General features: G+C 60.2%; 1 protein-coding gene across 4 annotated transcripts; it reads right to left on the bottom strand.

The window, feature by feature from the left end:
* Positions 1–951: 951 nt before the first annotated feature.
* ZNF304 (zinc finger protein 304) lies at positions 952–16,794 on the bottom strand. Of its 4 annotated transcripts, none has more exons than XM_059664987.1 (3): positions 16,595–16,794; positions 13,981–14,107; positions 952–4,542 (listed from the first exon to the last, which is right to left on the bottom strand). In XM_059664987.1, exons 1-3 carry the CDS (start codon positions 16,607–16,609, stop codon positions 2,765–2,767), a joined length of 1,920 nt encoding a protein of 639 aa, XP_059520970.1. In that variant the 5' UTR covers positions 16,610–16,794; the 3' UTR covers positions 952–2,764. The 4 variants fall into 4 exon arrangements, with proteins under 4 accessions (XP_059520970.1, XP_059520972.1, XP_059520969.1 ...); XM_059664989.1 differs by lacking the exon at positions 16,595–16,794 and adding an exon at positions 14,864–14,882; XM_059664986.1 differs by lacking the exons at positions 13,981–14,107; positions 16,595–16,794 and adding exons at positions 6,313–6,439; positions 8,821–8,995.
* Between the last annotated feature and the right edge of the window lie 1,357 nt (positions 16,795–18,151).

Genomic DNA, 18,151 nt, shown 5'->3' on the forward strand with positions numbered 1-18,151 from the left:
GGGCTCCTGGACTGCGAGAGGGCGCAGATGGGGCTGAGGGAGCCCTTCTCCCCTGCTGAGTGCATGAATTTCGTGCACCAGGCCTCTAGTTTTTAATACTTCTAAAATATTGCATATTAACAGCTTGGAGGGAAAGGTAAAAACGACATTTAAAAAGTTGCCAGAAAGGTAAAAAAGAATAGGAGAGTTGTGTATTTACTCATCTACAAATATTCAACGAGCACTTAGGGTTTCAGGCACACCAGTAGTGCATGGCCCACACCAGGCATAGGGCTGCCTGTACTGACACTGTCAGGATGCCCTAAATACCCTGTATTTGGTTTTTTACAATACATTACAGAAAGTCAGAAGTTAGAGCTATTATTTTTTCTCTCCCTGCAACTGGCAATTAAATCACTTAGTGGCAACACTAGCTCAAAACCACATCTGCACAAAGAACCGTGGGGATGTGCCTTATGGGCTGTCTCTCCTGCGGGTGTGGCTGAGGAAGAGCAAAAGAGGGGACTAAGGAAGTGCTTACTTTTCATACCCAGGAAAGAAAAAGCCTGCTTTTTGGCCCAAATTCCAAAGTTGTGAATAAGAAACCAAGATGAGAGTTAACTTCAGATGACCTCTGAAAGCCAGCAGCAACCACAGCCTCATTCTGGTAACTCAGCTTCTGAAAATCAGCACATCTCTGATAGTCACAAACCTCTAAAATTCAGCCAGTGAGCGCTCAGGCCCCAACAGACAGCCGATCAGTGACAGCCCAGGATCCTAGGCCAAACCACATGCTGCCAAATATCCTCCAGGTAAAAGGAGAAATGACAAGGGAAACTTTAAAAAGCATAAGTATTCTGAACTACATGAAAATAAAAATGCTACCTGCAGCCCCTGCTGCCCTTCAGTGGGTGGGTGGATGAACTGTGCACATTCATGCAATGGAATTCATTCAGGGGTAACACGCACAGATACTCACAGCAGCTTTATTGGTAATAGCCCCAAGCTGGAAGCAACCTAAATCTCCACTAACAGCTGAGTGGACAGAAAGCAACCGCAGTATCTCCGTACAATGGAATAGCACCCAACAATACGAGTGAGTAAGCCACTGGTACATGTAACAGGGTGGGTTAATCTGAAAACAATTATGATTAATGGAAAAAGCCAGGGCCCCACTCCCCAGGAAGCATAAAAATCTAGAAAATGCTCGCTGCTGTTTGCATACCGTGGGGAAGGGGTTTGAAAGGACGGGGAGGAAAGGGCCCTAACGGAGCCCCTTGTGCTTTGCTGGACACGTTCACTGTCGTGACTCCGGTCATGGCTCCTCAGGCGTGTACACGTGCCAAACACGTCACACTCCTCGTATGTGCAGTCTTTTCATGTCAATCACACGTCGATGGAAAACACACGTATTTGCCCTCCTCTTGCCAGGTCACATCTGCCAGCTATTCTGGTGCTACCATATCCCTCGCCCCACGATTTAAAGGGGGAGCCCTGAAGCGAGGAATGAGTCCATTCACGTCCAGGTCACACACAGGCATCCTGTGCCCTCTCGTCAGCGCTGGTGCAGTGATGGCCATGCCTTCAGCAGCCCCGGGAGGAGGAACCCACGAGCCTTTACTCCGACAGCGGCCGTGGCCACAGGAGATGCAGATGTCTGAAGGTCCTGAGAATTTCTATACACGGGCATTTGTAGACGACCCCTTTATAACAGACACAGAGCCTCTCATTTCCAGTCAGCCCGGCGCCGTGGTCTAAGTATTGCTGCACAAAGCATGCCTCGCACCTTGCCCTGCAGGCCTTCCAGGCGCTGACACCTGCCCACGGATCCTGGACACCAGGGACTGGCTCCGTAGATCCAGGGGACAGAGGTCCCCCAAACGTGCCGGGGACGATGGGACGTCTCCTACGAAAAAGGGACCCGGCTCCCGGCGCTTCCAGAAGCACTGGCGGTTTCTCAGCACAAACTAGGCCTCCAGAGAGCCCGGACGTCCAGGCCAAAGGATCAGGCACACGACCGACTCAGTCGTTTCCCGCAAGTAATGCAGACCAGGCCCAACTGGACTGAGGTCTGTCCTCTGCCCTCCTGCTGTCCCTTCTCAGGCACATGAAGTTGGTGCCAACAAAGGTGTTCCTCCCCTCGTGTTGGCAGAACCCAGGTTCCCCTCAATCGATGTCCCACAGGGAGCAGCCCTCCCGGAGTCGCCATGACGCCCTGCAGGCCTGCACCGCAGCGGACTGGAGCCGCGGGCAGCAGTTCCACTGGTGGGGGACTGGAAGAGGACCAGTGCCTTAGCGTCCAGGCTGCTTGAAGGGAAGCCTGCGTGGGAATGCCCAGCAGACTCCCGCTCAGATCCTGTGGCCAGAGCTCGGCCACGTCCTCTCAGAACCCGTCAGGGGAATGAGGACCTTCCATGGCTTGGAGCACGCGGATCCCCGCCAGGGAATGAGCGCGTGTGCAGGGTCTGCCTTCCCTGAGCTACTGGAGTGATTGACACGCGGGGGGACCCACAGCCGGAGGCAGCGATGGCTTCTGCTAAAGGCACTGGCACTGACAAAACCGTCAAGAGCTCTAGGCAGCTCGGAAAGTGCAGCGTCGCTCATGAAGACTCCCAGCTCACGGCACTCACCAGGCGGGCGCACGCCTGTACAAGGCTCGCCTGCGGGCCGTGCTCCCTCGGTGCCAGGTGCTCACAGAGCTCCCTCCGGTGTGAGGCTGAGGACGAACACGGAGAGGCTCATACCCCGCATGCATGGGCCCTTCTCCAGTGTGAGCCTCCTGGGGCTACACCAGCCTCAGCGACGCAGCCAAAGGGCCCCCGAAACTGCCGCAGTCCTGAGGCCTCGCGCCAGCGTGAACCTTCTGGTGCCGAGCCAGATGCGAGCTCCTGCTGTAGGCTTTCCCGCACTCGCCGCACACGTGAGGCTTTTCTCCAGTGTGAACCCGCCGGTGCAGGACGAGGCTCGAGTTGCGGCTGAAGAACTTCCCACACTCGCCGCACGCGTAGGGCCGCGCTCCTGTGTGCGCCTTCTTGTGCTGGACCAGGTGGGAGCTGCTGATGTAGGCTTTGCCGCACTCGCCGCACACGTACGGCCGGGCCCCCGAGTGCACCCGCTGGTGCAGGATGAGGCTGGAGTTGTGGCTGAAGCGTTTCCCGCACTCGCCGCACGCGTACGGCTTCGCCCCGGTGTGGGTCCTCTGGTGCACGATCAGGTTGGAGCTGTGGCTGAAGAGCTTCCCGCACTCGCCGCACGCGTAGGGTCGCTCCCCGGTGTGGGTCTTCTGGTGCTGGGCCAGCGTGTCCTTGCGGCTGAAGGCCTTCCCGCACTCGCCGCAGGCGTACGGACGGGCCCCGGTGTGGATGACCTGGTGCTGGACCAGGGTGTCCTTGCAGCCGAAAGCCTTCCCGCACTTGCCGCACACGTGGGCCCTGGCTCCCGTGTGGACGCGCCGGTGTTTGATGAGGCTGGAGTTGTGGCTGAAGAACTTGCCGCACTCGATGCACTCGTAGGGCCGGGCCCCGGTGTGGATCCTCCAGTGCTCGACCAGGTGGGAGCTCTGGCTGAAGAGCTTCCCGCACTCGCTGCACGCGTACGGCCGCTCCCCGGAGTGAAACCGCTGGTGCTGGGCCAGCGTGTCCTTGCGGCCGAAGGCCTTCCCGCACTCGCCGCAGCGGTACGGCCGCTCCCCGGTGTGGACGCGCTGGTGCTGGAGCAGGTGGGAGCTCCTGCTGTAGGCCTTGCCGCACTCGCCGCAGTCGAAGGACCGCTCCCCGGTGTGCACCCGCCGGTGCTGGGCCAGCGTGTCCTTGCGGCTGAAGGCCTTGCCGCAGTCGCTGCACGGGTAGCGCCTCTTCCCGGGGTGCAGGGTCCGGTGCACCGTTAGGTGGGACGGGCGATCGAAGGCCTCCCCACACTCCGCACACACGGGTGCTGCTTCCCCGCTGGGAGTGTTCCCGGGGGGAATGAGAGCCGATCTCTCCGGGGACGCACTTCCGCGGGGCGGGCTACCGGCGGGCCCCCCTTCCGTGTGAGTCACCCGCCAGTCCGGCGGCGGGAAGGTGCTCAGGAAGGTGTCCCCGTCGCTGCGGCTGAAGAGCACCCGTGCCTCGCGCTGCCCCTGGTGGCGCCCGGGGCTGGCACCGTGTGGGGAAGACTCCGAGAGCCCAGTCCCCTCGCGTGGGCTCAGCCCACAGTGAGCCGGCCGGTGCCGGCAGAGGCCGGAGCTGCCCAGCAGGCCCATCCCACCCTCCCTGCAGGGACAGGGCCTCCGGAACGTGGGGGCGGCACAGCTCTTCCCCGAGGCCCCACCGTCGTCCCCGCTGCGGGGGCGCTGTGCACCGTGCTGGGCAGAGTCTGCACCCCGTGTGCACGGGTCCCGCGTGGGGTGCGACCCCTGGAGACCGCCCGGGGGCGGAGCGTCTTTCCGGAGCGGGTCCCACGCCTCCCACCGGAGGGCTGGCTGGGCACGTGGACCTGGCTCCGGCGTCCCGGCCCGCGACGCGTCTGCAGAGGCGCTCTCCTCGGAAGGGGCCGCCTCAGGGTCGGCGTCGCACCAGCAACCTGCAAGCAGAGAGATGCTGGCCGAGTGCACGTGGCTGCGCGGAAGAGCAGCCTGTCCCACCCCGCGTCACACACCCAGGGACGAGCCCACGGGCTGCTGGCTGGAGCAGGGAGCCAGGGGAGCGCGAGGAAGGGCCCCGTCAGCCCTGGGCCTCTAGGGGTCACAGAATGGAGGAGCCCGATGCGGGTAAAGACCACGACGGGGTGCAGTCCAAGGGGGCGAGGCGAGGTCTCCCGCTCACTCCCCTACGAAAGGGCGTCAGCGGGCCTGGCTGCTGGGCCTGCTGAGCTCGTGCGAAGGCCGGGCCAGGCCCAGGGATCTGACTGCACGCAAGCCGCTGGCTCTAAGGACGATCTGAGGGTGCGTGCTCCCCTCATGGCACATGGAAGCGGGCGGGAGGCATGAGTGTCGCTATGGGCTTGGGGAGGAAACACGTGCACACGAGCAGGCTGCGGGGACGCCTGGCGCCCAGCCCTAGCGGGACTCGGTCTCCCAGCTCCTGCTCTGCAGGGCCCGGCCTCTCTGGGCCTCTCACGGCGGCTGCCGTCCAGTCTGCCCGGCAGGCACTGGGGCTGCTGCCTGTCTCCATCGGGGCCGCTCCGTGGGTCTGCCAGATGGAGGGGACACAGGCAGCCCGGGGGTGGGGCTCAGTTGCCTGAGTGTGGTCCATGCACCACAAGGTCGCCGGTCCGATCCCTGGTCAGGGCACCTGCCTGGGTGGCCCGATCCCCAGAGGGCGGCGTGCAGGAGGCAGCTGGTCGATGTTTCTCTCTCACGTCAGTGTTCCTCTCTCTCCCCCTCCCTCTCCAAAATCAATAAAAACGTTTAAAAAAAGAAGCAGCAGCAGCAGCAGACAGGCGGAGGAGTGGCCAAGTCACAGATGTTTACAGGGTCTCAATGTTTGGCAGAGCAGCCCCGTGGCCACGTCCACACCTGCAGGTCCTGGCCGAGGGCCCTGGGAATGTCAGCCAAGGACGAGGGCAAACCTGGGACACGGAGGCGCCGGGGGCGGGACCGCCACCGGCCAGGGAGCGCCCCGCCAGGCAGAATCCACAGGGCCCACTGGGAAAGCCTGCGTCCCCCACCTGCTCCCTCAGGGCTCTGGGCAGCAGGTGGGGGCTCCTCAGCGAGGGAGGGTCCTGCACACGACCCAGCCCTGGCCCCGAGCCGAGGGGGAGGGAGGAGGCTCAAAGCTCTCGCTGGACAGAAAGCCGCCCCCGGGAGCAGGGCCCATGCAAACCAGGGACCCGCGTGGGTGTGGGCAGGCGGAAGGCAGCGGCGAAGGTCCCTCTCGACACCCCTGCCCTCAGATGAGCTTCTCCGTGGACGGACTGACCGACCGCCTTTAGGAAGCAGAATGAGGCAAAAACGATGGACCAGCAGTGTCCGCCCTGGCGCCCTCGCTGGCTCACTGGTTCAGAGGGCAGGCGCCCCCGGGCCGTGAGGCACCGCAGAGGCCAGCAGCGACCCCGAGGGAGGCCTTGGCCCACGGCCAGCACGGAGCTACGCTCAGGCCACGAACGGCGGGAAACGGAACCCGGCGAACGGACAGGCGTGAGTTCGTGAGCAGATTCTTCCTGGCTGGGCCTGCAGCGAGCACGCGGCTCAGGCCACAGCGCGCTGGCACCTCCCGGGCGGCCCGAGCCAGAAGCACCAGGGGAGCCGGGACCAGGCTCCCGACGCACCGACACAGACGGAATGGTCACGGGGCTAAGCCACGAAACGTGGGGGATCTGCCACGCAAAACAGGTCACGGGGCCGGGACTCACCCAGGGAGGACACGAGGGCGAAGTTCTCCAGCATCACGTCGCGGTACAGGCGTCGCTGAGCCTCGTCCAGGAGCCCCCACTCCTCCCGGGAGAAGTACACGAACACGTCCTCAAAGGCCACACAGCCCTGGGGGACGGGGACAGCTCAGCCCACAGGCAGCAAGGCCTCCCTCCCAGCTCCCACTGCTCCCCGGGTCCCGTCCTCCCCAGCCCCCAGCTCCTCCCTCCCAGCTCCCACTGCTCCCCAGACGCCCCGGGTCCCGTCCTCCCCAGCCCCCAGCTCCCAGGAGACACCAGGCTTCGGCAGGGCTGGCGCCCGCTGTGCCCCCACAGCCTCTGATCGCCGAGTCCAGCCCAGAGCGGCAGCAGCGGGTGAGCCGACAGGTGCCATGTACACTGTGGGTCTGGCAGGAAGGGCCCAACACTCCCCTGCCAGCTGGTTCTGGTGTCGCCCAGACCCAAGCCTCCCAGACACAGCCTAAGGCTGTGAGGTCACACTCATCCCATGTATAGACCACTCATCGGGCCTCGCCGTCCTCATGTCTGGCAAGACCTCCCACTAACACCGACGACCTCCCACTAACACCGACAACCTCCTGGTCCACACCACGTGCACCCGAAACCCCTCCCCCAGCTGCACAGTGACCAGGACGGGCTCCCCGGCCTTTGCAGCAGCCGCCGCTGCCACCAGGAGCCGGGGCAGGAGCCGCAGCCCGGGGTGAGGTCCCGGTTGGTTACTAACAGCGTCGCCACCGGGACCTGAGGTGCTCCCCGCTGAGCTGAAACCACGGCTCCGCCCCATCCCGCCTTCGGACGGCTCTGACCAGGACTCAGCCCCGTGTCCAGTGTGACGCTCAGCTAAGGGGTCCCTGGGGCTTAAGCGCGAAAGCCCGACTCCCCCTGCGGCCACTGACAGTGACTCCTGCCCCCGACGTCTCCCTCAGTTGAAGGCACCTCCATCGTCCTCCCCGCTAAAGCAAAAATAAATAAAACCAAACCCCCGGAGTCACCCACGACTCCCCTTCCTCTCACCCACCCTTCACAGCAGAAAACCCAGCCCCCCCACGTAAGGAACAGATGCAGAATCCACCAACTCTGCCCTGTCCCAGCCACCAGCCCACCCGGGGACATTGCCACAGGTGCCTCCCCGCTTCCCGGCTCTGCTCTCAGCCAGCCCGCAGCCACAGGGGGCCTGGGCCTGTGAGGCTGGGCGTCAGGTCACCCCTCACACCTTCCAGGGGTCGCCACCCTCAGAAACAGCCCAGCCCGCGGCCTGCCCCTCCTGCCTGCCTCCCAGCCCTGATCCCCGGGGGAATCACGCAGACCTGGGGTTCTCTGGGGACTCCCCCGAGATCTTCCCTCCGAGCATTTGCTGCTCCTGCGCCTGATACCTCACCCCCCGCCCAGTCCTCATCCTGTCGGCTGCCAAGAGCAGGAAGCTCTCCAGGTAACCCCAGGCCTAGACTCAGAACCCTGGGCTAGAGATGAGCCCCTTGTAGGGGGCCCCCCTGGGGGGTCAAGCGCAGAGAGAGGAGCCAGCAGAGAGTCTCATCAGAAAACCGGGGGGCCCTGCTTTACAAACACACACAGCCCTGGCCGGTGTGGCTCAGTGGATAGAGCGCCAGCCTGAGGATTTCAAGGTCCCAGGTTCCATTCGGGTCAAGGGCACGGACCTCGGTTGCAGGCTGGGCCATGGTCAGGGCTCATGTGGGAGGCAACCAATGGACATGTCTCTCTCACATCGATGTTTCTCTCTCTCTCTTCTCTCCCTTCCACTCTCTTTAAAAATCAATGGGGGAGCCCTGATTGGTGTGGCTCAGTGGGTAGAGCATGGGCCTGCCGACTGGAGGGTCCCAGGTTCGATTCTGGTCAAGGGCATGTACCTGGGTTGCGGGCACAACCCCAGTGGGAGATGTGGAGGAGGCAGCTGATCGATGTGTCTCTCTCATCGATGTTTCTAACTCTCTATCTCTCTCCCTTCCTCTCTGTAAAAAATCAATAAAATATATTTTTTAAAAAAAGAAATCCATCGGCCTCCCCGCCCCGCCCCCTGCGCCCCCCTCTTTCCACTCCGCAGCCAGAGGGCGCCGACTGACACCAAAGCCGGGTCCCCTCCCTCCTCCGTCCCAAACCTTCCACGGCGCCCACCGCCTCCAGCAGCGGCCCGGTTCCTCAGCTGCCTCCCCGGCCTGCGCCCAGGACGCCGGCTCCCTCCTCACCCGACGCGGCGGAGGCCCGAGGCTCCCGCCACCTCCGCGCAGCAGAGCCCGGTGCCCGCGGGGCCGGTGCGCCCCTCACGCCCGGACACGGGGACGCGGAGCCCCGGCTCAGGTCGCGGGAGGGGCCGCCCGCCCCGGCCCCGACGCGCAGGAGGAGGGAGCGAGAAGGAGGAGGACCAAAGGCCCGGAAACACACCGGCCCCGAGCCCAGTCCCAGGAGGAGGGAGCGAAGAAGGGGACTGGAGGCCCGAGCCGAGTCCCAGTTAGGAGGGAGCCGCCCGCCACTCACCGCAGCCGGGTCCGTCCTCGCCGCGGCCGCCATCGGGTCCCGCGCGCAGGCCCGGGGCCGCACCCCTCCCCGCGGCCGGGGACCGCGCGCCCGTCCCTCTCACTCCGGGGAGAAGGCGCACCGGGCTCAGGGAGCCGCAGCCGGGGACCGACCGGGACGGGCCGCGGGCGCCCAGGCCTCGGACAGAGCGCGGCCCCCGCGGACACCTCGGCGCAGCGCCGCCCGCCCCCCGGCGGGGACCATGGCGCGTCCTCGGGCGCGGGGGGGCGTCCTTTCCCGGTAACCGTCCTTCTCGGCTCCTGTCCGAGGACGCGCGGCCAGCGGACCGCGCCGGGAATCTCAGCCTCAGCGGCCGGAGTGGACTGACAGGCCGGGCGCGGGCTAAATACGTCATAGCCCGGCGCCGGCAGTCCCTCCCCTGCTTGACAGGCGTCAGGAAACGCCACCTGCTGCGCGGCCATGACGCAACGCCTAGGCGCCGGACACAGGCTTCTGGGTAATGTAGTTTGTTGAGCGGCATGCAAGCGGGCGTGGGGCAGCTTTGAGATGCTGGTGAGGGTGGCGCGAGGGCGCTGAGAACTTTAGTGGCGGGAGAGCGTCTTGAAGGGGACGCGCCCACATTTCCGTGGTGGACGGGGACTCAGTCTGTAATCCTGGAAGAGTTGCTTTGCCTCTCTCAGCTTTGGGCACTGGAGGTGTATGCATGTATGTACGTATCTATGTATGTATGTAATTAGGGGAAGGGCACTGAGATTTATGCTGAGCAAGGGCCCGGCCAGTGTTGCTCAGTGGTTGAGCCTCGACCTATGAACCTGGAGGTCACGGCTCAGGGCACATGTCCCAGTTGCGCCTGGATCCCGGGGAGGGAGGGGCCGTGCAGGAGGCAGCCAGCCGATGAAGTTCCTCTCTCTTTGGTGTTTGTATCCCTCTCCCTGAAAATCAGTTAAAACAAACCAACACCCCCCCCCCCCCCCCACACACACACACACAATATCACCTCACACCTTTAAGAATGGATGCCATCAGGTAGATAAACCTTGGCCGGTTTTTTCCAGTGGGCAGAGCGTCAGCCTGCGGACTGAGGGTCCCGGGTTCATTCTGGTCAGGGCACATGGCCAGGCTGTGGGCTCATCCCCGGTGAGGGGCGTGCAGGAGGCAGCGGATCCATAATTCTCTCTCATCATTGATGTTTCTCTCAATCCTTCCTTTCTGACATCAATAAAAATGTTTTAAAAAATTAAAAATAAACCTACCTGATGATCCAGCAATTCCACCTCTGGGTATGTAGCCAAAGGAAATGAAAAACAGGCTATTGGAGGGATATATGCACCCGTGTTTATTACAGCATCGTTCACAACAGCCAGGAAGAGTGGACAGCCTAGTGCCAGCGATGGATGGATGGATGGATGGATGAAAGAAGGTGCGATACACACACACACACACACACCCCACACACACACTGGAATATTATTCAACCTAGAGACAGGAGGAAATGCTGTCATCTGTGAAACACGGTGGACCTTGAGGACATTACGCTGAGACAGAGAAGGACAAACCCTGCATGATGTCCCTTATAGGTGGAATCTGTAACAAACAAACAAAACAAACAGGACTAGAAAAACAAGGAGAGGGCTGGTGGTTTACCCAAGGCTGGTGGGTGGGGACAGGAGAGAGTGCGAAGGGCACACACTTGCAACTAGTAGGTCAGTGGTTCCTGGAGACCCAGTACACGGACGGAGTTACACACAATGACGTGATCGTAAGCATCAAACGTGACAGGTGCTCCCACCACAGAGGACACCAGAGGTGACAGCTACTGCCAGACGGCAATCCCTGTGCAGTATAAAGCTATCAGATAAATAGACTGTGCATCTGAGACTTACGCAACATCATGTCCATTATGTCTCAAAAACAACATGTCATAAATACATTCACCTGAGGCCTGGAATGGTCTTAACCTGTACAGTAAAGCATGCCCATCCGCAGGTAAGTCCTTCTCTCCTCTGATACAGAGTGCATTAGGGAACATTTTTAGTATTCTCCTGCCGGCTCCATAGACGATCTCCTGCAGGCTCCTAGATGATCTCCTGCCGGCTCATAGATGATCTCCTGCAGGCTCCTAGATGATCTCCTGCCGGCTCCATAGATCAGCGGTTCTCAACCTGTGGGTCGCGACCCCTTTGGCAGTCGAACGACCCTTTCACAAGGGTCACCTAAGACCATCCTGCATATCAGATATTTACATTATGATCCATGACAGTAGCAACATTTCAGTTATGAAATAGCAACGAAAATAATTTTATGGTTGGGTCACAGCATGAGGAACTGTATTTAAAGGGCCAGAAGGTTGAGAACCACTGCCACAGACGATCTTCAGGCTCAGAGACGATCTCCTGCAGGCTCCAAGGGCTCCATAAATGAAGTCGTCACACGTATCAGACTGACGCTCCTCACGGGCGGAGACAGTGTTTTGCGACAAAGGAAGATTTCGGCGAACACCCGCGGCCGCTCTCGGGGGGAGGGCAGAGCTGTGCACTGAGTCAGCGAAGGGACGAGGCCGTTTCACCCCAAGCCCTGCTGTCCCCGCCCCCAACAGTATCATGAAGAACTGCCTGGGCTCGTCAGGGAACCGCAGAGAAGCCACCGGTGCTCTCCTCTCTCTCACATCCACTCTCCTTCCTCCCCCTTGACGTCTGCTTTCTGCTCTTAACGTTCCTGTGATTGCTTCTCAGCGCTCACCGAGGGCAGAGCGGCAGCTGAAGGACTTTGTCACCAGCCCTGGCCCTGCATCAGTTTTCAGATGCGGCCGCCTCCTCCACTCCCCGCCAGCGACCTGGGGAGGAGAAACGCTGGTGATGTGCCTGACCGATGGGTGGCAAGCGGCCTCCACAACAAACGTGCCCGAGACAGCTGGGACCGACCACGGGGCCGCGGGCAGAACACGGGAGAGGAATCAGGATGAGGCAGGGCTGGGGCCTCAGAGGTCACAGAACGAAGGAGACGCCACAGGGGAGAGGGTGTGAGGATAGCAACAGCCTGGCCGGCGTGGCTCAGTGGCTGAGCGTCGACCTCTGAACCAGGAGGTCAGGGTTCGATTCCCGGTCAGGGCACAGGCCTTGGTTGCGGGCTCCATCCCCAGTATAGGGTGTGCGGGAGGCAGCCGATCCAGGATTCCCTCTCATCACTGATGTTTCTCTCTCTCCCTCTCTCTACCTCTGAAAGCAATTAAAAAACTACATACATTATATTAGTACATGTGGATGGGAACAGTGCGAAGAGGAGAGGCACGGTCTCCCATCAGGGCCGCGGCTCCCGGGACGGGTGAGTGCTGTGTCCAGCGCTCCGTCCAGGGCCACAGAGGTCTGGCTGCAGCTGAACACCATCTTCAGGGGAAGGCAGGGACGTGTACCGCTGACCTGTTAAAGGGAAGCCGGTGCTGAGGAGCACAGCACCCAGTGCCAGGCGAAGAGCAGACGAGACCCAGGCCGGAGGGCGAGGGCTACGGTGCCCGAGGTCAGGGTCGGACCGAGCAAAGCCGAACCCAGGCCAGGAGCCCTTGGTGGCTACAGGTTTGAGTCTCAGGCTGCAGGTTCAATCCTCAGTCGGGGCGGGTGCGAGAGGCACCTGATCGATGTATCGCTATCACATTAATGTTTCTCTCTCTAAAAATATATCCTCAGGGGAGGATGAAAACGAAACAAACCAAAACAAATCAAGACAAACAGGGCCCAAGGGTAGGATGCGGTCAGCCGCCGATGCTGACGGACACGCAGCGGGCGTCACGTGAGCCAGCCCTGATGCGCCCCGAGCCACGCTCCCCGCGGCTCCTCACCGGGCCAGGCCTCCCCCTGGTCTCCTCTGCCGGGCCTGGAGCTGCGCCCACCTTCTCAGGAACCCGGGCGCTGTGCCTACTCCGCGTGGGTGACCGCAGGGGCCCTGGAGACGGCGAGTCCTGAGGGGAAAGAAGGGCTGGTGAGCGGCTGGCGGGGACCCGGGGCGGCCCTCCCCACAGGGAAGAAAAGTCTGTATTAGGAAAAATCCCGTAAGAAGGTTCTGCAGGAACAGCTGTCCCACAAGGAACGATCCCGCCAGGGCCTACCGTCCCGGGACAGTCGGGCCCAGGAAATGCCAGCCGGGGGCCTGGGGGCAGAAGCCAGGAGCAGAGGGGCCGGGCATTTAGACGGTCGCACCCCCAGGGGTCGCCCGGCCACCTGGGACCTGCGGGCCGACTGCGAGGCTCAGGCCACCCCACTCTTCATCTCACCGCTTCGGGCAGCCTCAGGACTCACACCACCTACGACAGACGCCCGAGACAGACAGCTGCCCTCGGGGGGGGGGGGGGGGACGACGGGGGGTGAGTGGGGCCGAACCTAAAAACTTTCCTAATAAAGTGAATGGGACATCCCTCCTGGAAACAGGTTACAAAAATGCCGGAATCCATCTCGGACGTCGTCTCACGCTCTTAGAAACCAACGGCCTTGTTACCTGCTCATGAAGACAACATGGCAAGAAACAGGAAGGGCCTGGCCGGTGTTGCTCAGTGGATAGAGCGTCAGCCTGTGGACTCAAGGGTCCCAGGTTCGATTCCGGTCAAGGGCATGTACCTTGGTTGCGGGCACATCCCCAGTAGGGGGCGTGCAAGAGGCAGCTGATCGATGTTTCTCTCTCATCGATGTTTCTAACTCTATCCCTTCCCCCTCCTCTCTGTAAAAAGTCAATAAAATATATTTTTAAAAAAAGAAAAAGAGTTTGATTCTGGTCAAGGGCATATGCCTGGGTTTCAGGCTCCATCCCTAGCGGGGGGCCTGCAAGAGGGAGTCAATCAATCATTCCCTCTCATCACTGATGTTTCTAGCTCTCTCTCCCTCTCGCTTCCTCTATGAAATCAAGGAAAATATATTATACAAAAAAGAGAAACCGAGGAAGGGCTCCGACCAACAGCCTCTTCATTCGGCTCCAGTGTAAGCCTTGAGGTGAGACGGCCGCCCCGGACAGCGTGACACCACGGTCACAACGACCTCGCGCTCCCAGTGCCCACGTAGGATATGCCTGATGCTTGACCCACAGAACCTGTGAGATAATAAATGTGTTTTCAACCCACTAAGCTGTGGGGTGGGGGGGATTTCCCACGTAGCAACCGGTCACGGGGCCGGGACTCACCCAGGGAGGACACGAGGGCGAAGTTCTCCAGCATCACGTCGCGGTACAGGCGCCTCTGAGCCTCGTCCAGGAGCCCCCACTCCTCCCGGGAGAAGTACACGAACACGTCCTCGAAGGTCACACAGGCCTGGGAGACGGGGACAGCTCAGCCCACAGGCAGCAAGGCCTCCCTCCCAGCTCCCACTGGTCCCACGGGCACCCCAGGCTCCCGTCCTCCCCAGCCCCCAGCTCCCAGGACACCAGGCCTTGGCACGGCTGGCGCCCGCTGTCCCCCCATAGCCTCTGATCTCTGAGTCCAGCCCAGAGCAGGAGCAGTGGGTGAGCCAACAGACACTTTTCGGGGCAGAAACAGACTACTGGGGAGCAGCTATCATTCTAAGAAAGAGGAATTGCCCTGACCGGTGTGGCTCAGTGGATAGAGCATCGGCCTGCAGACTGAAGGGTCCCAGGTTCGATTCCGGCCAAGGGCATGTACCATGGTTGCAGGCACATCCCCAGTGGGGAATGTGCGGGAGACAGCTGATCGATGTTTCTAACTATCTCTCTCCCTTCCTCTCTGTAAAAAATCAGTAAATATAAAATAAATAAATAAATAAAAAAGAAATAGGAATCATGGGCTGTTAACCGTGACTGTTTGGCTCTGATGAAAGAAAACACATTCTGACGTGGCTGGGAGCTGCACGAGGGGTCTGAGAGCTCCCCTGGAAATGCAGCCCATCCTCCTCATTATCAGGAAAAGATTAATAATCCAGTTGCAGAAACGAGCGCCACCAGCCCTTTGCACACCCGCAGGTGTTTGCAAATCTCCAGCCCCCGTTACCTGTGAACTGCCCACCTGGCACACCCTTCTGCCTACTTCCCCACGTGCCCTCCGTCCTCCTACCCAATATAGGCAGCTGGCTCATGGAGGGGGCAGAGCAGACATTCATGGATGACCGGCTGCCCCTCCCATGCTGTGGGCCGTACAGTAGGTCCTCAGGTTATGTCCGAGACCCGTTTCCACGGGGCGACCTAACGCGATTTTCGCCGTTAAGTAAGAACCCACCTACGTAAGCACCTACGTCACTCACATGGAGCTCATACACAGCAGTCACGAAGTGAAACAGTAAAAAAAAATTTAAAAGAAAGGTAACAGCCCCGGCTGGTTTGGCTCAGTGGATAGTGTCGGCCTGCAAACTGAAAGGTCCGGGGTTTGATTCCAGTCAAGGGCACATGCCTGGGTTGCGGGCTGGATTCCCAGTGGGGGGCGTTCGGGAGGCAGCCGATCCATGATTCTCTCTCATCATTGACGTTTCTCTCTCCCTCTTCCTTCTTCTCTGAAATCAATAAAAAATATATTAAAAAAATAAAGATAAGCCCTAACCGGTGTGGTGTGGCTCAGTGGATAGAGCACTGGCCTGTGGACTCAAGGGTCCCAGGTTCGATTCTGGTCAAGGGCATGGACCTTGGTTGCGGGCACATCCCCAGTGGGGGGCGTGCAGGAGGCGGCTGATCAATGTTTCTCTCTCATCGATGATTTTCTTCCTTTCTTCCTCTGTAAAAAATCAATAAAATATATTTTTAAAAAAAGATAACAATTCTGACCTTTACTTGTAAATAATAAAAAACATAAAACACATATGTACATAGGTTGAGATGTCGAAACTTTTTTTTAATATATTTTGATTTAAAAAAAAATATATTTTATTGATTTTTTACAGAGAGGAAGGGAGAGGGATAGAGAGTTAGAAACATTGATGAGAGAGAAACATCGATCAGCTGCCTCTTGCACACCCCCTACTGGGGATGTGCCCGCAACCCAGGTACATGCCCTTGACTGGAATCGAACCCAGGACCCTTGAGTCCGCAGGCCGACGCTCTATCCACTGAGCCAAACCGGTTAGGAGTATGTATATGTATGTGTTATATATATATATACACATATGTGTGTGTATTATATATACATATACATATATAATATATACCTACACACACACACATATATATGTATATACACACACACACACATATAAATAAAATAATGGGAGACGGCGACCTAACCATCAAAGGACCTCCGTGGAGTCCGAGGTGACCCAGGGCTGCCCCTGTTGGAACAGACGCCGTCTCCGCTGAACGGGCTCCCGTAGTGACAGGCGGCCGGACCCTGGGACTGTCCGGGTTCAAGTCCATGTAAACTGGGGGTCTGGCAGGAAGGATCCCTCTATCACCCCCACCCCCGCCCGCCAGGCCCCGGGGGTCCGGGGGTTGCCCAGACCCAGGCCTCCCCCCCCCCCCCCCGTCCGTTCCCACGCTCCCCTCCCGCCCGCCTCCCTGCCAGGCTCCGAGCTGCCGCCAGGGGGACCCCGAGGAACGGGATGTGCGTTAAACCAGCCCCGTCCTCTGCGCCCAAACTTTCCCCGGGAAGCGCAGCTCCCCGACACCCCCCGCCCAGCCCCACCTCCAAACCCTGGCCACGCCGGTCCCGGGTCCGGCCGGCCCTGCCCGACCCCATTCCCCGCGCAGAGCCCGGGGACGGGCCGGGAGTGACCCCTTCCAGGGCCGCCACCACCCGCGGGGGCAGGAGCGGGGACCGTGCAGGGGGGACCGGGCGAGGCCCCGGGGGCCCCACACGCACCTGCGCGGAATTCATCGGCGCTGGCGCCCCAGCCGCGGGGCCGAGCGGGCGGCGAGGGGCCCTGGGAGGCAGGCGGCCTCTCTCCCGGCGTCGGAATAGAACGGCCGGACACGCTGCCCGGGCCCAGGGCGCGGCCGTCGGCGGTGGCGGCGCCGTCTCCCCGGCTCAGCCCCCGAGTCGCGCCCACGCGGGCCTCCGGGGGCCACGTGGTCACGGCCCAACCAGCCGTCGCCCGGAAGTGGACAGGAAGTCCCGCCTCCCCCCCGGGGCAGGAAACGCCCCTCTCCTGCGCCGCCAATGGCCCCGCGCTGGGCAATGCGGTCTGTGGCGCCTCCGAACGCCTGCGCCGCTTCGTCTCCATGGCAACCTGCCGCGGCGTCGCTGACACCGACCGGAAATACAGAGCCCTGTTTCCAAACACAGGGGCGGGGTTTCGCTTTCCCTTGAAAACACGCCAATTCCTGCCTCGGGGCGGGCGTGGCTCCGTGGTGGAGCCTCCGGGGAGCCGGGAGGTCACGGTTAGAGGCGGATTCCCGGCCAGGACTCGGTCCCCAGCGTGGGGTGCGGGGAGGCAGCCAGTTAGTGATTCTCTCTCATCAGTGATGTTTCTCGCTCTCCCTCTGCCTCTGAAATCAATTAAAAACTGTATTTTAAAGAAACACCCAAATGTCCGTGAGCCCTCAGGCGAGGCCTGACCCCGGATCAAGCTTTCGGCCGGACGCGGGAACCTGTGGGAAAAGCCGCCGGTGCGGTCCCACGCGGACCTTGTGAACCAGAGCCGTCGGGGACATTGCGGCACTTGGCTTATTTAAGGAAATACTGTGGCGCTCGCGCCAGTTTGAGAACCGAGGCGGCCACCCAGACTACAAGGGGGAATACTACACTGGCCAATACTTAGGCCCTCGGGGGAAATTTACGTTAAAAATTGTTTTATCACATGTTGCTCAACAAGGAAGAACATTAGTGCCTCCTTATGGGTGGTTTCGCTTTCCTTTTTACCCACAGTCACCCACCATCTGAAAATGTTAAGTGGAAAAGTCCAGAAAGAATTCATCGGTTAAATTGCAGGATGAAGTCTCACACTGTTACCTGCTCCAGCTCACCCAGGACATGAATCATCTTTTTGTTCAGCATATCCACGCTACATTTAGGAAATATGTATAGGGAAAAACATGCAAAGCGGTTCAGTACTATGCTTGATTTCAGGCATCCACTGGGGGTCCTGGAAGTATCCCCTGTGGATAAGGGGGTGTGTGTGTGTGGGGGGGGGGTAACTGTATTCATTTTACTGACATCACACTACTTTCCTGTACACTGCTGTGGGAGGTGAAATCCAGGATGGTTCTTTGCAGAATCCTTGGCAATTATTTATCAAAACAAACGACTCCCTGACTTGGTAAGTAGCCTCCCACATAAAAATTTAACCATGTGGCCCTAACTGGTTTGGCTCAGTGGGTAGAGTGTCAGCCTGTGGACTGAAGGGTACCGGGTTCGATTCCGGTCAAGGGGATGTACCTTGGTTGTGGGCACATCCCCAGTGGGGGGTGTGCAGGAGGC

Source organism: Myotis daubentonii, chromosome 15 (genome assembly GCF_963259705.1).
Source record: "Myotis daubentonii chromosome 15, mMyoDau2.1, whole genome shotgun sequence".
NCBI lineage: Eukaryota > Metazoa > Chordata > Mammalia > Chiroptera > Vespertilionidae > Myotis > Myotis daubentonii.